Below are 18,278 nucleotides of genomic sequence, written 5' to 3' on the forward strand. Positions count from 1 at the left end.
ACTTAAATAAAATAATTTAGTTAGAAATAAACGGAATAAGTAACATAACTGAAGGATTAATTATCTCGACTGATCCAATGCCTGGCTTTGTCCCTGAAAAATCAACATAATCAATATCGCATTTCTTCGTAATATTTCTAGAGAAAATTTGCTATCGTTCCGTCGGCGGAATCGCGTAGGTTCTTTTATTTACTTTCTCGTTACGAAAGAAGAAAGAGAGGTCGGTGCGCATGTGAAGCATCCTGGCCTGCGCGGGCTCCATCGACCCTCAAACCATTTCGTATACGTTTCCAGTACGTGTTTAGCGATCCTACTGTGCCAGTTTGATCGGAAAAGGGAACGAGATAAAATCACCATCGATTGGCCAATTAACCGGCGCCCCTTGTCGGACAATCGTGCCTCGACTGCATTCGAGACCAATCGTTATCTCTGTGTGATATCGTGATATTACCGGTTAAGGCAATCGTCCACACCTGTCACGCCACTTGATCTCGATCCTCGTCTTTTCTGTTTAGACGTGTACGGTCGTTTCGTCGCAGTGAACGATTTTAGTTTATTTCATTCCGATTACTCTCTTTGTTATTTCGTTATCAACACGTTGACTGTCGTACGAATTTCATATACTCTGTGCTGGCAGCGGCGACAGATGTCGATGGTTTACCCTGCAAATAATGTACGTTCGATTTTAGCGTTTTCGAGAAAAAACGGTTTTACAAATTCGATGGTATTTTATAATTAAATAAATACGTTCTGCGATGTAAAATTGATCGGCAAATTGTCCATTGATCCCTCTTAGGAACGTAAAATGACAAAGGTCATATTACGGTTCAGGATCGTGGCTCTTGAAAATCTTTCTCTCTCTGTGTATGTGTATATATATACATATAAGTAGAATAAATAAAAAGATTATTTTTGAGAAATTTGCGAGATAGATGTGATTTTTATACGACGCAATGAAACAGCGAAGAATTATTTGTCACGTACAAAAATTCAAATTTCACAAAAAGCGGACGTACGATCTTTGTGCAATAAGCCATCGATACATTTGATTTGATAATATTTGATTTTTCCAAAATACTATATCGTCCACTTCTTTCTCATAATGTTATTCGAGTAATTCACGTTGCTGACGATTGATTGGTCTTATCTTAATTATTCCAAAGAATTTAGTAACGTGGGCCACCGATGGCCACCGTGGCAGTCAACGTATTAATACGTATTTTTTCAACTTCTTTATTTCAAATGCTATTATATCTAATTATAGGAGGGAAGAAGACGAAAGAAAAGGACGATGATTGTCTTAAAGGGGACGTTTTAAAGGGGAGCGAGTTCTCGAATTTACGTAATCGTGTTTTAGACGATTGTATACACGGTGACTTGGAAATCGTGCTGTAATAGGAAAAGAGGTGATTCCCCGTGTAGAAACAAATCGAAATCGTAGAACAACGATCTTCAGGTATCTCCCCCAAGGATTCTCATTTGAATTAAGGGATACAAAGAGTGTTTGTATAATAACAGATCAAAAGCAATGGCAATTTCTCCAGTTTCAATCTCAAAGTTTCTTTGGGATTACTGAGATTAAATCGGTCGAACACTTACAAAGTAATTCACAGAGAAGATTTTACAATTTACGTAATCGTACTTTAGATAATTCTATGCCTGTTAGAGCAACGTATTAGAATTTTTGTTTAGAGGTTTTGTAAAGAGTATTCTACGCTCGTGTATGTGTAATAGATCAGTAAAGGCAGGATCAGTAAAGGTTTAGAACGGAAGAGTTTAAAAGTTTGCTTTTATTCAGGTGGAAGACGGATTGAATTTAACGAAGCCCTGCGAGATCGTTTCTGTGGAATCTCAGAGTTTACGTAATCGTTCCTCGGACGATTATCTGTTCGTTAGGTTAATGTACTATTGCTGCTTTTATTTGGAGTTAGGGGATATATCAACATACGACATAATGGATAGAAAGTGGTTGAAGATTGGAAGGAAGGGTGTATTGGGGATGAAATAACAGAACGTTTTACGTTTGCTTTCTCTTTCGTGATTGAGATTCTGTCTTTCGTTTCTTTCTTATTAATCGCAGTTTCTTTCATACTTACGAAAGAATACAGTTCCTTATGTCGCAATTGAAATACTAAAAATAATATTTTTAACTTATCTAAAAATTGTACATTTTATCGTACTGCTCGAACAATACTATTGATTTTTCGAACAATTTGAGTCGATCAAAAGGCTGGTAACTGTGAGCATCATCGAGCCTCGATATTTATAAAAGTCGCATCACCGCGATATATACAGCGAGTCAGAAGCGATTCTAAACAGGTTTTTTTCGTTACAAGCGATTTCTTCGTAGATTCTACGGTATATTCGACTCGTCGCTTTATTCCATTGTATATCGGGCAGAAAAGTGACTGCAGAACTCTATACGTGCCGTATATAAAACACGGAGAATCTTTACACTGGGTCTACATTGTCAGGTCGTTTAACAAAGTGAAACGCGATCGATCGTCTAATGTCTGATATAAATTGTGTCTTGTTAATCGCACAGCTTGCAATACGACTGTAACGTACACATAGGTTTTCCTATGGCATAGCCCTTTGTGCGATTTAAAGCATCCATTTTCATTAAGACGTTGTCGTGAACCAAATATGCCGATGTCCTTGATGATTCTTAGAAATAATACTTTCTTATACTTTCCATATACTTTTCTTGTGAAAACTTTTTAAATAGTATTTTTATAAATACTATTTAAACTTACTTAAATAGTATTTTTATAAATACTATTTAAACTTTCTTCTTCTTGCAAAAACTATTTATATGTAGCACACGTGCTAGTCGAAAAGTTTTGGGATATTTCGAAGAAAGAAAGCAACGAGAAAGATAAAAATGACGTACGTAGTTCAGGATGTAAATGACCAAGTTAGATTTACGTTAAATTTCGTTGTTGATATTAACGCTAAAATTACAATAAATTCGATATTAATAGCAAATATTAATACACATTTACGAGCATATATATTCCTCTTTATTTCGATATATTGCGATGGTGAATGCGTTATTAATTAAATCTAGACGTTCAAACGAAATTATACAATGTTTCTGCAAACGTGTCTTTTTTTTTTCCTTGAAATTAAATTCCAGTTTCGTGACCATTTCGTCGAATAAAATATTCGTTCTCTTATCAATAGACATACATATGTACTACAATACCAAATACGTATCGTACGGTTTGGGCAAATATTGTTATTAACGATAAGCTTACCATGCTGTATACTGAAAATCGCTATCTTTTGAATAATTACGAACAATATACATTATCAGAGACACTTGTCGTGCCTAAACAGCTAGATATTATGTGTCTCTAACACGAATGTGGAACGTGAGATAGTCAGATACGCGATCAAAAAGTTCTGTCACACCTACAATTAGTTGTTACACTTTTGCGAGTGAAAACGAAACGGAACGTGGGTGGGAACCATGGGTCGGTGATCACGCGATTTTACCTTGCTTCTATTCTCAGAGAGTTTAGAATTAATTTAACGAATAGTCTTTACATTATAACTGTAAAAAATGCTTATACACGAGTTACAAATATTATATATCTGTGATTATACAATCGCCGATAGAAGCACGAATTGTGCAAATAGTTTTAGATTCGTTGGTTTCGCTCAGTGTCTATATTTATTACTGGTTAATTTTTCATTGATTTATTATTGTAAATATATTATTATACAGGGCTGTTATTCGGTACATTTATTGGGAAATTTCAACGAATTCTACTTTATTTGATTTTTTTATATTGCAAGGCATTTACAACGCGAGATAAATTAGCAAAGTTGCGATAAAATAAGTTGAAAATAAAAGCAACCTAAGGGATACAATGCGTTTACGTATATCGTTCTCTTTGTCTATTTGAAGTTTCAATATCGTAAAAGCTGCGCGAGAATAATAAATATGGGAATTTTGAAAGATATTGGAATTAACATGATTAAAGTAATACTTGATCAAAATAATATTTATTCAGAATGGTGACGTGTTCGAATGTAATTACGTGGAATTTGTAGCGAATAAAGTGATTAAGAGGAAGAATAGACAATGTCGGTGGTAACGTTCTGTAATGAATTCTACGCGATCCATCATTCTAATTTGCGTTAATTTCAATGTAAGATATGAAAACATATTGGTCTTCCTTCTCATTAGCATATGAAAGCAGCCTTTTGTATGGTACTATACTTCCGATAAATGACTCAGTGTTCGCTTACCTCTTTAGGAAAACACGAAAAAAAAAAAAAATAAAAGAAGAAGAATGTTTCTACTTATTACGATTACAATTCTCTTTTCTGCTCTCTATTTCTGACACGTTTTAACGTATCCTCAGACTACCAATATGTATTTTCAAGGTTCTTCACTAAGAGGATCAATATGTATCGTTAATATCTATTGACAAATTGACTATTTTCATCGAGAACCCTGAAATACAACGATTATTGATTAAATGACAAATTTATCGATTGTCCGAGAGCACTTTTACTTCTATAAATCAAAACTACTAATTAACAGGTAAATAGTACAATACATAAATAAAATTTATAAATAATCTTCAGAAAATTATATAAAAAGAAAATTCACTCGGCTGTTACTATTGTTAAATTTCATTGAGATACTTAACTTGTATTTCGTGCTTTGTTAAATTAAACGCTACACGTTCAACGATTATTTATTTTTACTCGTAATACTATCAGTTTAATTTACACTGTACTGTCGAAAATAGCGTGTCAATATGTTAGATTTATTTATCGTGTCCTGCGACAGTCCACTGTACGTTTACTTAAATATTTAATTAAATATACAGGGTGGTTGGTAACTGGTGGTACGAAGTCGAAAATATAGAATAAAAATTTTTTTTTTTTAATTTTTCCATCGAGACAACGATCTACAGTGAGATCCGTTATAACGAGACGCGATAAAGTGCACGCGTACCGAGCGAAAATTCAAAATCGATTTTCTCGGAAACAAAGCCTCGAACGAAAAATTGTTATTGTATATTTTCGACTTCTTTTTTCGCCTAGAATCACCCCCTTTCCGCTTGTAGCACCAGTTACCAACCACCCTGTATAAATATGTAATATATTGTTTATTTTTGCAATTATTCTGATCTGTAATCATTAGTAGATAGTGGATTTTTATGCAATTTTATAATAATAATAATAATTTATTTTTCAGCTCTTCGATTATGAAAAAAGACTTGGTTTACGATTGTTATTTTTATTTGTCTTGCACTTTTAATCGTAAAACTTTTATGCAATTTTATATTTTTATCAATATAACTAGCGATTTGTCTCGTGTATTTAATTTTATGACAAGTTTTCTACTTTAGATGTTTTATACATTTATGCATATTTTTTTTCATTCACGAAGCTCTAAAAAACGTCCTTATGAAGAGTCATATATATCGTTTTACATTATCTTTCACATAAAATTCTTACATTGTAACTTTACTAGGTATATGAAGTATATCTCAAGGTATATGAAATTTTAAACATTAATTGTAGAAAATATAGAGGAAAATTACATCTTTTCAAAGAACGATGTGCATGAGTACACATATCAATGCGTGTATTCTCCGTATTTTTGAGTCTTCAAACTTCTCATACATGCATATAAATCCGTATTCTAATCATCATCAAAGTATCATTCTAGAAAGACATCAAAGTTCAATTTTTTATCAATTAAAATTTCATTCTGCATACTCTCTTATCTTATTTTATTTTTTTATTATTAAAAAATTTTTATTCTATATTTTCGACTTTTTTTTTCGCCTAGAATCACCCCCTTTCCGCTTGTACCACCAGTTACCAACCACCCTGTATATTTAATAGATGATCAAGCACGTATTTAATTTACTACTATTCGTTGTACAATTGTTTATCATTCATTCCAAAATTTACCACGGAGACGTACTTATTATACAATAGGATTTAATTTAGTAACACCGTTTCCAATCGACTGTCGAGCGATCATTGAAACTATTTAAACGATATGGTTGCTGCTTGCGCAGATGTTCGTACACGCTTGAAATTCCACGGTAATTCAGAATACCGAGAAACACGTATTATCCCATCTCGCAGCCGATGTATGGCATATTGCCAGCAGTATTTCGCGCGTTGCATTTGTTCGCTAATTCATTCGCACGCGCTAATTGCTCGGCTTTCTTCTTGACCTTTTGTCGTTCGTGCGCGTCCGCTCGCTTCGAACTCGACTGGAAAATTCGAGGCACGAAAGTTTAAACATGAATTTCAGTCGTTTTTAGAAAAGATATTGAGCGATAAATGTACACGAAGAAAGCTGCAGGTAATAAAAACGAGCAAACATATGAATTGTGATGGTTGAAATGTGAAAAATTAGTTGCAGTTATTCCAAGAGAAGTTGTCGAACGAACACGAACGAGTAGCTGAGATATAAATTATGGTAGCCAAAGTGGGAAATATTTCGAGGAAAATTAATTCGAATGTTTGGTAGGAATAACTAAAGGATTTCCTGGTTGGGAAAGGAACCGTGAAACTCTTCGATCGACTAGAGAAACTTCGGTCTCAAGGATAAAGTTGCGAAGCATATTAACGTTAGACAGCTGCATGAGTCATTTCGTAGGATTGCTTTGCAGATTCCAAGTAAAATGCATTCGTTTTATCTAGGATGGAAAGTAATGGAGGAAATTTAAAAGAAAGTTTAATTTCTCGTATTCTGACAATTTTCTACGGTTTCAATCTAATCGTAGAAACTTTCGTTCACGAAATTCTCACGACTGCTATCCTTATTTATAAAAATAAGTTTCTTTATTTTATCGAGTTCCATTGTTTTGCGAATTTGAAAAACTCCGCTAATTTTGATAGATTTTCACAATAATTATCTTTCCCGTTATCTCTTAGTAGGTGTTGTTCTTGCGATTACATTTCAAGCAAAAACCTAATATACACGGTGGTTGGTAATTGGTGGTACAAGCGGAAAGGGGGTGATTCTAGGCGAAAAAAGAAGTCGAAAATATAGAATAACAATTTTTCGTTCGAGGCTTTGTTTCCGAGAAAATCGACTTTGAATTTTCGCTCGGTACGCGTGCACCTTATCGCGTCTCGTTATAACGGATCTCGCTGTAGATCGTTGTCTCGATGGAAAAATTAAAAAAAAAATCTTTTTATTCTATATTTTCGACTTCTTTTTTCGCCTAGAATCACCCCCTTTCCGCTTGTACCACCAGTTACCAACCACCCTGTATAATTCAATTTGAAAGATCTTGCGGTAAACCGAAAAAGGTTTATCGTAATTAACGTCGAAAAGTACGTAGAATAAATTTTTCCCCGTAGAAATTCGCCGACCTACTCGGGCAGAAAGTTATTCCAAGAAAAAGATGCTTCTGAACAATGCGAGTAAAATGGTTCCGGGGGAAATGGTTGGAAAATCGTGCGCTGCGACGAACGTTTCGCGGAAAGATGGAAAGTAATTTGGTAAATCGAAGGTGGCGTGTCTAAAAGTCGATTTTTCGATCGAAAGTTACGCGAGTGAGACGAGAAAATTTCTCGATGGTTCTTCGTGGTTTGCTGGCACCAGCGGCGGCGCGATGGACACGAAATAAAACAACGAAAAGGTAGAACGATTGCATTAATTGAAGTTCTTAATGAACGTTGGACCGCGTTCTAAAAGAGGACATAGGTGAAACATATATAATGCTTGTTACGTTACATATATAATGCTATGTTAGAGATAAAACGTGAAATTCAGAGAAATGGTGTTTTTAATTTAAAAATCGAATTGTGTAACCCTTTTCGCAAAATATTTGAATAACATCAACATTCTTTAGATTATGGACAAGGTTGGCTCGTTGAAGATATTTGATGCGAGCTAAAAAGTTGCAATTAAAATTTCAAACTGACTTGAACAATGAAACAACGATGAATGACAATTATAAATTGTTATTGGAATTTTATTATGCTCAGGGTACATTGAAATACAATTGTAACGATAACGTGTATAAGTTTGATTGTTCGGTCTTGCATGATCTTGACTAATTTTTGTCGTATTGTATCTTGTACCTTATAGCTACGTAAGAATTAAAAATGTTAGGATGTTTTTATAATTAGGATACACGGCGTATAATAAATAAATAACAATGGAAAGCATAATATGAATACAAGCATTAATTGTGAGACACGGAATATTTCTTACATTGCCGGATGTTCTCTTTTCTTTTTTTTTTTTTTTCAAACAATGACATAATATTGTATCAATTTATAGAGTAATTTATTTTCCTTAGTATGAAAAGCATTTCCTCCAATGAAAAGAATATTATGAATACAAACATTAATTGTGAGACACGGAATATTTTTTACATTGCCGGATGTTCTCTTTTCTTTTTTCTTTTTTGTTTTTTCAAACAATGACATAATATTCTATCAATTTATAGAGTAATTTATTTTCCTTGGTATGAAAAGCATTTCCTCCAATGAAAAGCATAATATGAATACAAGCATTAATTGTGAGACGCGGAATATTTTTTACATTGCCGGATGTTCTCTTTTCTTTTTTTTTTTTTTTCAAACAATGACATAATATTGTATCAATTTATAGAGTAATTTATTTTCCTTGGTATGAAAAGCATTTCCTCCAATGAAAAGCATAATATGAATACAAGCATTAATTGTGAGACACGGAATATTTCTTACATTGTCGGATATTCTCTTTTCTTTTTTCTTTTTTGTTTTTTCAAACAATGACATAATATTGTATCAACTTATAAAGTAATCTATTTTCCTTGCTAAATATTAGCAATGCAAATCATCTGTCTTGTTGTTACGTTTCTTCGTATAACTTGCTCGAAAACCCTGTTTGTTCTATTTAGCGTGTTATTCGTTCATATTTAGACATACGCGTATAACAAATACGTAAAATAAGGAGTTGAGAAACACACGAGTCGGAGTTTTAATTGGACGTCTATGAAATCCATTCGTCGCTACTTGAACCTCATTGATCTTGCGTGAAACGATATTTTATTTAACGACGAACGATTTAATACAAGAAAATATAAAATCGATGTTAAGGCCGACTCGTTAACGAGATGTTTTCACACTTTTCCTTTTTATCCTTTTTTTGTTAATTAATTTCCACGTCGAAAAGGTGAGAGGTGTATACCGTACGGTTTATCGGCGATCTCTCTAACTGCGTAGACGAATAATTATACCAAAATAGAAAATAGTATTTCAAATTACACGCTTTTCTTTTTCGACTGTAATTTTCGCGCGTAACTCCATGTTCTGTCTTATTAAGCGCAAATAAGAGAAAAGTGACTAACGGTAATGTTAAGAAATAAAATTAAAATGTAGAAATTATTATAAATTAATTCAGATTAACTGTGAATGATAATATAATATCTTTTATAACAATCGTATTTTTTTTTCTTTATATATACATGTAAATCGGAAATGAAAGGTAAAATTTCTTCGAGTAAGGTTTCGTTTTTGAGAAAATCGATTTGTAGATTTATAGATGTATGTGCTTTGAGTTATGTGCTTCTGTAATATGTAGAGAGACCAAAATCGATAAACCGATAGATACCAACAACATGTCGCGATAATAAACCGGTAGAATAATAGATAATAAACCAGGACGTTCGTAAGTGTATAAGCAGGAACAGAAACAGATATGTATGTACACCAAGGTTTATCATATCATTACTTCGAAGTTCAGTATACGCGTAAGTATACTTGATACATTGCAATGTTCTCAAAAAAACTTGTTCAATTGAATAAATAGAATATTGTCTACAATATTCTGTTCCTTATGTAGACATCGCATTTATTTATATTTTATGTACATCTGTTTCATTTAAACCACAGTTAATAGTAACATGTACATATTTTTGCATTAAAAACAAAATTTTGTCACTTCCCAATGAGAAACATAGCAGCGGATAATAATAATGAGACGACAATTTCATTTATTTCTAAAAACAACTCAATTATATATAACTAAATTAATAAATATAAGTTTTATCATATATCATTATTACATCGTTCCAGGTATAGAATAATATTCTTTTCACACACACACAAAATCACATTAATGATAAATAGACTATGGATGTTTACGTATTGTAAATTCACATCTGTGTGAACCTAAATTTTTATTTATTTATACTTCTTTATATAATCGCTTTATAATTCTCCATAAATGCCTAAACATTGGTAGTTTACTAATGAAGTCTAATATTTTTTGATGATATTCCAAAAGAACAGGCATAGAATGATAACAGTAACTGGCCTGTGGAAGGTACGCACATGTATAACATTTTTGTTACGTCACTTTACATGCTGACACGAAACAACGATCATTTTACAGGGGTCAAGAGAAGCAGGCAGCCGGACAATTAGGATTATCACGTTATGGACCGCAGGTGATGAGTGTGTTGTGTTTATGCACCACGATACACCAGACGGGTCAGAACAACAATCAGGCCAGCAAGATACTTCCGAGCACACCACCGATCTCATCTGAGGAAGAGAGGATAAACTCGTCGCAGGAAATACCCACCGACGAACTGGCTCTATTAGCTAAGCTGGAGGAAGCCAATAGGTGAATCGTCGCGCTGACTAACGTTCAACATCGACATTGCATGTGCAAACGAATCGTGCTTTAGATACTGCGTATACATTGCCGCTTACACGTTCAATTATGTTGTGTTACGTGACTCAATATCATTCCATACACGATCAGTTGATTGTGAATGAGAGAAGGTGTAACTTGAATGGGATGAATCAAAACATTTCTACATAAAAGATAGCTTATGTAAATCGAAATATAAATATTTGGCGCTGTTCTGAATACAATAGAATATGCTAAACTCTAAATTTTTTTCTAAGCGTTCAATTTTTTAGTAAATGTAGAAGAGGAAATATATTGTATGCGTTTCTATTCGATTCAACGAATAGGTGAATGAAAACACTTTTAAGGAAAAAGTAGTTTACCGTGAATGGAAGGGCAGATATTTGTTGCTACTCTGAATATATTGACAGTGTTTTCTAAATTTCTAGCTTTTCAATCGCGCATCTTTGCATTTAGAAAAGAAGAAATGTTGTATGTTTCTATTTAACTCGATAATAGGTGAACACAAGTAGATATTGAATTCACATTAATATGAAATCTTTTAATTATTCTGAATAGTCTGTTTTTGTATTAATTTGGCAATTATGTTTATCTTATATTTTTATATTTCAACTGATACTAAGCACACGTTTAGAAAAGAATGTATATACTCTTGCATTAATTAGGATATTTATTATAGTCTTGGGTTGTAACATATGAAAGTATAATTTTGTATGACACTACCTATCCGTAATGTTCTATTAGCTGAGAGTAATTATACAAAGAACTGGCATTTGTTAGTAAAAAGAACTTCAAACTTTATAGCACCACTTGATCGTATTAGTCCATTATACATCTATATTTATAAGTAAGTTTTATGAATGTCCGAAGTTAATTGGGTTTAAAAATTCAAGTTAATTGAATTTAGCAAGATAATTGTATTTAACTAAAATTGAAATCTAATTGATCAACATATTTAATTTATATCTAATTCATCCACTGTTACTAATAAAGATGAATTTACTTCATATTTATTTTTATTTCAACCAAGATGATCAGATATCTCATATGTTACCACTCAATAGTGTTTTAACGAGATTGCATTAATGTAAAGTACATGTCTAAAGAGTTTGATGTAATTAATAACAGGCTTATCGAATCGGATGCAAAGTCGTTGAACTCGCTCCAAAGCAATCACAGTAGAAAAGGTTCCGACACATCTCAGGTGTCCGTGGCGTCGGGGGGCAGCGGAGGAAACAGCGATGCCGCACCCCGACGCCACAATTCAGCTGATGGTGAAGAGAATACGTGGACCCTATGGGGTCACATCGTCGCTGATTGGGATTATCATTGGAAGAAGAGGAAAGAGTTCGTCAAAGAATTAGTACGTCAAGGAATACCTCATCATTTTAGGTAATCAACTCTTTAGCAAAAACTTAAATTTATCAAGTTCATTAGTATCTTTGGATGATCTACGTACTCTCCTAAATTTAATAAGAATCAATAAGAAGTAAAATTATACGATAAAAACATATTATAATGAGTGGACACCTGATTCATGTTCATCGTTACAGAGGTATTGTTTGGCAACTATTAAGTGGTGCACATGACTCTCCTGTGAAAAAACAATTTGCTGAGTATATCAAGGCTACGTCAGCATGCGAAAGGATAATCAGGAGGGATATAGCCAGAACGTATCCTGAGCATGATTTCTTTAAGGAGAAAGACGGACTTGGTCAGGAGAGTCTATTTAACGTTATGAAAGCGTATAGTCTTCATGATCGTGAAGTGGGATACTGTCAAGGTTCGGGATTTATTGTAGGATTACTCCTTATGCAGGTACACTTTAATATTTGAGTGGGATTAGAGAGCTATAAAAGAATAAGAATAATTATTTTAAAGAAAAAAAAAAAAAAACGAAGACATGGGATGAATTCTGTTGAGTCAATCAGAATTAAATAGGTATATCAATTTGTTACAGCAAATGCCAGAAGAAGAAGCTTTCGCTGTACTGGTAGCGCTTATGCAAGAGTATCGTTTGCGAGACATGTTCAAGCCGAGTATGGCTGAATTAGGGGTGTGCATGTATCAGCTAGAACATTTAGTTGCTGACACTCATCCCGAGTTACACGCTCATTTTACGGCTCAAGGTTTTCACACGTCAATGTACGCGTCGTCTTGGTTTCTTACGCTTTTTACCACAGCGCTCAGCCTACCGCTGGCCTGCCGCATTTTTGACGTGTTTCTGTCCGAAGGCATGGAAATTATTTTCAAAGTTGCACTGGCCATGTTGCATTTAGGCAAGGAAGATTTATTAAGCTTGGACATGGAAGGCATGTTGAAGGTAACTGTTTATCATCAGAATCCAACATCTTGCCCATAGATAAGAACTTTAAAAAAATACAGAACATATTACGTTTAGTCGTAGAAAAAAGTCAAGTATCGCAGGCTTTATAATTAAACAATGTTTTCTCCACACGTGGATTTGTTTATTAATTATTTTATTAATATTTATCAGTTTTTTCGTGTGTAGTTCTTTCAGAAACAGCTACCTGGAAGAGGCGAAAAAGATCCAGATGGTCTCATGAATCTTGCCTATGGTATGAAAATAAATCCGAAAAGAATGAAGAAACTCGAGAAAGATTATACTGTGCTGAAAATGAAAGAGCAAGAGGAGATGGTTGAACTTCGTAGGCTTAGAGCAGAAAATAGGTTACTTAGGCAAAGAACTGAACTTCTGGAAGCTGAGTCTGCGGAGTTGGCAGATAGATTAGTCAGAGGTCAAGTTTCTCGAGCAGAAGAGGAGGAAACTGCTTTCGTTGTACAAAGAGAATTAGCAGCTCTTCGACACACGCATCTTGAAACCAGTCATCAGCTTGAGCAAGCTCACGAAGAACTAAGATCATTATCGCTTCTGCTAGAAGAAAATGTGACATCGAAACAATCCTCTTTGGATGAAATTTTGTCAAAGCAGGAAGCATTGTCACAAAAAGAGGAAATGATACAGTGTTTGCAAGAGGAATTGGTAAGAGTTCGACTACACGAAGCAGAGAACGACGCGACGATAAGGGAACTTAGAGCAAGAATACAAGAATTGGAACAGGATAAAAAGACGTTGCGTGAATCAACGCCGGATAATTCTGTTGCTCATTTACAAGAAGAACTGATTGCTGTGAAACTAAGAGAAGCAGAAGCTAATCTTTCTTTAAAGGTAATTCATTTTTTTTGACACGTTAAAAGTTGTGAATTTTCTATATTTATAAAGAATCGCTTAAGGTTCTCAAATATTTGTAAAGTATGTATTATGTATTTAATAAACTTATCGTAATATAAGAAATTTGTTAGGATCTTCGGCAAAGAGTAGTGGAATTGAGCAGTGCCTGGCAAAGGCATCTGCAAGAACATCGTTCCGCTCAGAATCAACCTGCAAGCGATTCCACGCCGAAGAAACTTTTGTTTTGGGAGAACCGAGGACATGAAGTGCAAAAGTTCGAAGAGGATTTAATGACAACCAGAATTCGAGAGATGGAAGCTTTGACAGAAGTGAAGGAGCTTAGACTCAAGGTCATGGAGCTTGAAACTCAAGTGCAAGTTGCCACGAATCAACTTCGTCGACAAGACGAAGGAGGGAAATTAATTAAAGAGGAATTAGAGGCTGCCTTAGCTAGGGAGAAGGAACTTACTGCCAAACTACGGGAGCAACAACATAAATATTCCGATCTGGAGTCTAAGATGAAGGATGAAGCTATGATGGCTAGGATACGTGATGCAGAGCATGCGCAGCAAGTGGCAGAACTCACCCAGAAAATATCTCTTCTTGAATTAAAAGTACTATTTCTTTATTTGTACTAATTTCTTTAACTATCCCAACATGAATATTTACATACAGATATAGCAAATATGGATTATCCCTATTTTTTACAGAACGAAGAGATGCACGCGGAAGGTGAGCTTAGAAATAATTTAGATGACAGTGAGAGAGTCAGAGAATTGCAAGATAAAGTTGCAGAATTAAAAGCTGAGGTATGTGAAAATTCTTTGCTTTATTCATGCTGCATTAATGAAAGCATTGATTAAAAAAGAAAAAAGAACTGCAGTAAGAGGTGAATGGAAGAAACATTGTTAAAATGTTATTTAGAGCAAGATCCAAATTTAGCCTTAGTATTATATTTTTTGCATGTATTGCTCAATTTTCTCAGGATATTTTTATTATTTCTATAAAATTTATCATTAAACGATGTTAAGTTAAAAATAGAACCATTCATGTGAATCTCAAAGAAGCATACAGTATTTTAGTACTGAAAATATAGCTGCAAATGCTTTCAATTATGCACAAGTATAATTATTATACATATTTATGATCGACGATGATCCTTGTTAAATTTCCTTGATTAAAGTTGAATCTTATCTCTTTGTTTAACTTATTAACTACACTATAAGTTCAAAGTATCAATGGTAGAAGTAATGATGGTAGTTAACAAAGATGTAGAATTATGATCTTATTACAGTAGTTTAAGGTCTAATTTTTATTCAATTTGCTATTAGACTGCAACATAGTAAATTTTAAAGCTTGTAGAGTTACATAACTATTAAAACATATCGTACATTTGGATATAGAAGTAACTCGAGTTGTTAGCTTGTTATAAGATCTTGATTTCTTGTTTCAGTTCGTCCATTTTCATACGTCTGTTTTCATATAATCATATACATAAATTCTATACAGTTGTCGTAATCATTGATACATTTAACATTTCTAACAAATTATTTCTGATATTAGTATTTTTAATATTTCTACGTGATAAAATAATAAACTTTATTTGCATAGAGATGATATTTTATTAAATTTTTTGTTTCTAGGATTTTTCTACATAAAATCATCAATTCTAATGATACTTAAAAATCATGGCTCAAGTTTTTTCATGAGAATTTTATACAATTCACTGTGACAATTTTTTTAAATCATGTTTACATATCTGTGATAATGCACATTTTTTGTAACACCATCTTGTGAAGTACCCATGTTTTTCACACACACATTTTTTCTCTATCTGGAAGCTCATATTTATGGGGGTTTAACACTATTGTTGCTCTTTTCTGTTGCACTGTTAATTCACATATCACAAAGGATTGAGATGTGATACAAAGGATTGATGTGTTCCTAATAATGTTCTAACTGACTATCCTAAATCCTTTCAACAAGAAGGATATATGAAAAAACATGTATATAAATCAATTGTATTTGTTGGGTGCACAATATTACGTCAATCGTTATAATATATAACATAAGCGAGGATGTAATTTATGCTTTCATGTTATTGTGACTCACAAAATTATGCACCAAATTGCACCTCTTACTGCAATGTAATGCTAATCGTCACGCTGATAAACAACTTTTTTTTATTGATAAAATCATGTGCTATAAAAAGTTTAATTACAATTTTCGTTCCAGAATATTTTTCTTTCTGCTTGTAGGTGTAATATTAAAATTAATATGAAATTTTATTAACATTATTGACTATGATATTAATTAATTAATACCGAGATAAACGTTTTATAATATTTCCAAAATTAATCAAGTGAATACTAACTATGTGACACATACTTTTCATATTTGTAATTAACAATTAACTGTTATGATAAAATATAGCTTTTCTCATATTTTTCATATTAAACAGATAACATGTTCCTTCAGAGGTACCTGTACACATTAAGAATTCATTGTGCTTTCATCATCAAAAGTACATCTGTGGTTGTTTTAATCCTCTCCTGATTTTGTGTGAATTTTCTGTTCACATAATTTGTGTGAATTTTCTAAGTCATGGGAGAAATTCTTGACATGTAAAAGCTTTGAGGTGCATTCACAGCTTGTTATGTCTCTGCTGCAATGCAAAATATAAGTAATAAATGTCGAATCGCTTCTAAACTTAATCGTGGTTACGATAGCCGCTCAGTTAATGTTATTTTTTGCATTTATGAAAATAAACTAATCATCATCGTAACTAAATTAAAATTTATATCTTTGAGGGCATCATAATATAATAAAGTATGTATTTGAATAAAATATTTATGTTTTAATTGTATTGTACATTGAAAATTTGCAATAAATTAATTACAAGATTTTAAAACTAAAAAATATATTCTATCTAAAATTTATTATGAACTTTTTTTACGACATTAAAATAGATATAAGTACCAAATTTTCAATGTTTTAGCATTAACATTTAAGGCGTTTTGTGTAGTCACATATTAAAATCACTCTATTATAAATCAAGCTTGCCATTTATAATACTAATTGTGCTTCAAGGACATTGTATTAGATATTGAGAGCTAGCACAGCACGGAGTAACAATTGGTTCTAATTCTACAAGTAATTTTAATTGAAAAAAACATGCAGAAAGTATGATTTCGAAGATACACCTTCAAAGATATCTCATTTATTTTTACACCTTTTCTTAATTAGACATTCAGCAGAAATGCATTGCAATATATATGCTATTAAAAAGATATATCAAGCAAAAACAATCATTCATGTAGAGAGATATAGTATCAATTGAAGTTGATTTTAATGTGAATATAAATATGAATGGAATTCTTATTGTGTAAAGGTACCAATCATTAACACAAAGAAATTAATGGTCTTGTAAAACTAACCCTCTATTGCTGTGTTATCTCTGTCTCCTTAGTTCCCTACGCCAATCACCAGCCCGGAGACTGAGCCTTGGCGCTGGCTCGAGTAAGTCTTTACCCATCCGTAAGCATTATTTTCTTTCCATTTCATGTTTGTAGCATGATGACAGTGTGTACTATATCAAAAAACTGTATTTTCTTTCCATATAGTTTTGTACATATATTTTATGAGATAATTACTTGCTATATTAAACTACAGGACAATTTATCCTTGTCTATAATAAAGTGCTATGAGACTCAGAAAAACATTAAAATGAATTTCGATCTCGTCCTAATATCTCCTTGGACTTTTCATTCATCTACACATACACATATAATTCCCCATTACATTGTTTTCTTGTGCTGACTTACAATTGCACATCTAACAAAGCACTGATTTAATTCACTAACTGTGTTTGATATATGCTTGCAACTTGCACATTGTAATTAGTGTCTGCTTGCTTTACTTTCATTTTTTTCACTAATTTATCACAGGTGTAAATAAAGTTTTTTATTGTAGAAAGAAATAGGAAGGACATTTGTGAAATGCTTTAAGAACATTTATAAGCAATATTACAGATATCTTTATGTAACACATTGCTTAATCAATGTGTTAAGTAGTGCATGCTATCCATTATAATTTTCCACACAATTTTCAACTCTGTGTGCTTTATATGAAACATAAAGTTGATGCTATCAATAATTTATTAAATATAGTAGAAGAAATGAATATTAAGGATAATTTAACAGTTAAAAATTTGTGCTATATTCATAGAGATGCACAATCGAATAAGATTATTTTCATTTAGAATTCTAGTAAAAATAACTACTTGATAATTTTTTATTATTCTTTGTTGTATTTTTTTCAATGAATTTTCGAATATACAAAAATAAAATGCATGGTAATCATATTTGGTTCATCTAATCTTAATCATTTATATTTATTTGTTGCAACTTTTAAAACACATCATCATCTGATTTTAGG

The 18,278-nt window shown here is 32.7% G+C and overlaps 1 protein-coding gene across 8 annotated transcripts in view; it reads left to right on the top strand.

Moving 5' to 3' along the window:
* Positions 1–18,278, top strand: part of LOC117239529 (ecotropic viral integration site 5 ortholog) — a 30,962-nt gene that overhangs the window by 6,310 nt on the left and 6,374 nt on the right. For 2 of the 8 annotated variants that reach the window (XR_004494477.1, XR_004494476.1), the window contains exons 1-8: positions 7,279–7,637; positions 10,385–10,618; positions 11,777–12,040; positions 12,202–12,466; positions 12,609–12,971; positions 13,161–13,838; positions 13,973–14,455; positions 14,552–14,650. Coding sequence is in view for 6 of the 8 variants with exons in the window: in XM_033505172.1 (XP_033361063.1) it covers positions 7,573–7,637; positions 10,385–10,618; positions 11,777–12,040; positions 12,202–12,466; positions 12,609–12,971; positions 13,161–13,838; positions 13,973–14,455; positions 14,552–14,650; positions 17,311–17,364 (2,505 nt within the window). In the remaining 2 variants the exon portion in view is untranslated. Of the gene's footprint in view, positions 1–467; positions 520–1,290; positions 1,407–7,278; positions 7,638–10,384; positions 10,619–11,776; positions 12,041–12,201; positions 12,467–12,608; positions 12,972–13,160; positions 13,839–13,972; positions 14,456–14,551; positions 14,651–17,310; positions 17,379–18,278 lie in introns of those variants that run through there. The other 6 variants (XM_033505170.1, XM_033505169.1, XM_033505166.1 and 3 more) reach the window with 5 other exon arrangements.

Source organism: Bombus vosnesenskii, unplaced genomic scaffold (assembly GCF_011952255.1).
Source record: "Bombus vosnesenskii isolate JDL3184/JDL3185 unplaced genomic scaffold, Bvos_JDL3184-5_v1.1 scf7180000014105, whole genome shotgun sequence".
Classification (NCBI taxonomy): Eukaryota; Metazoa; Arthropoda; class Insecta; order Hymenoptera; family Apidae; genus Bombus; species Bombus vosnesenskii.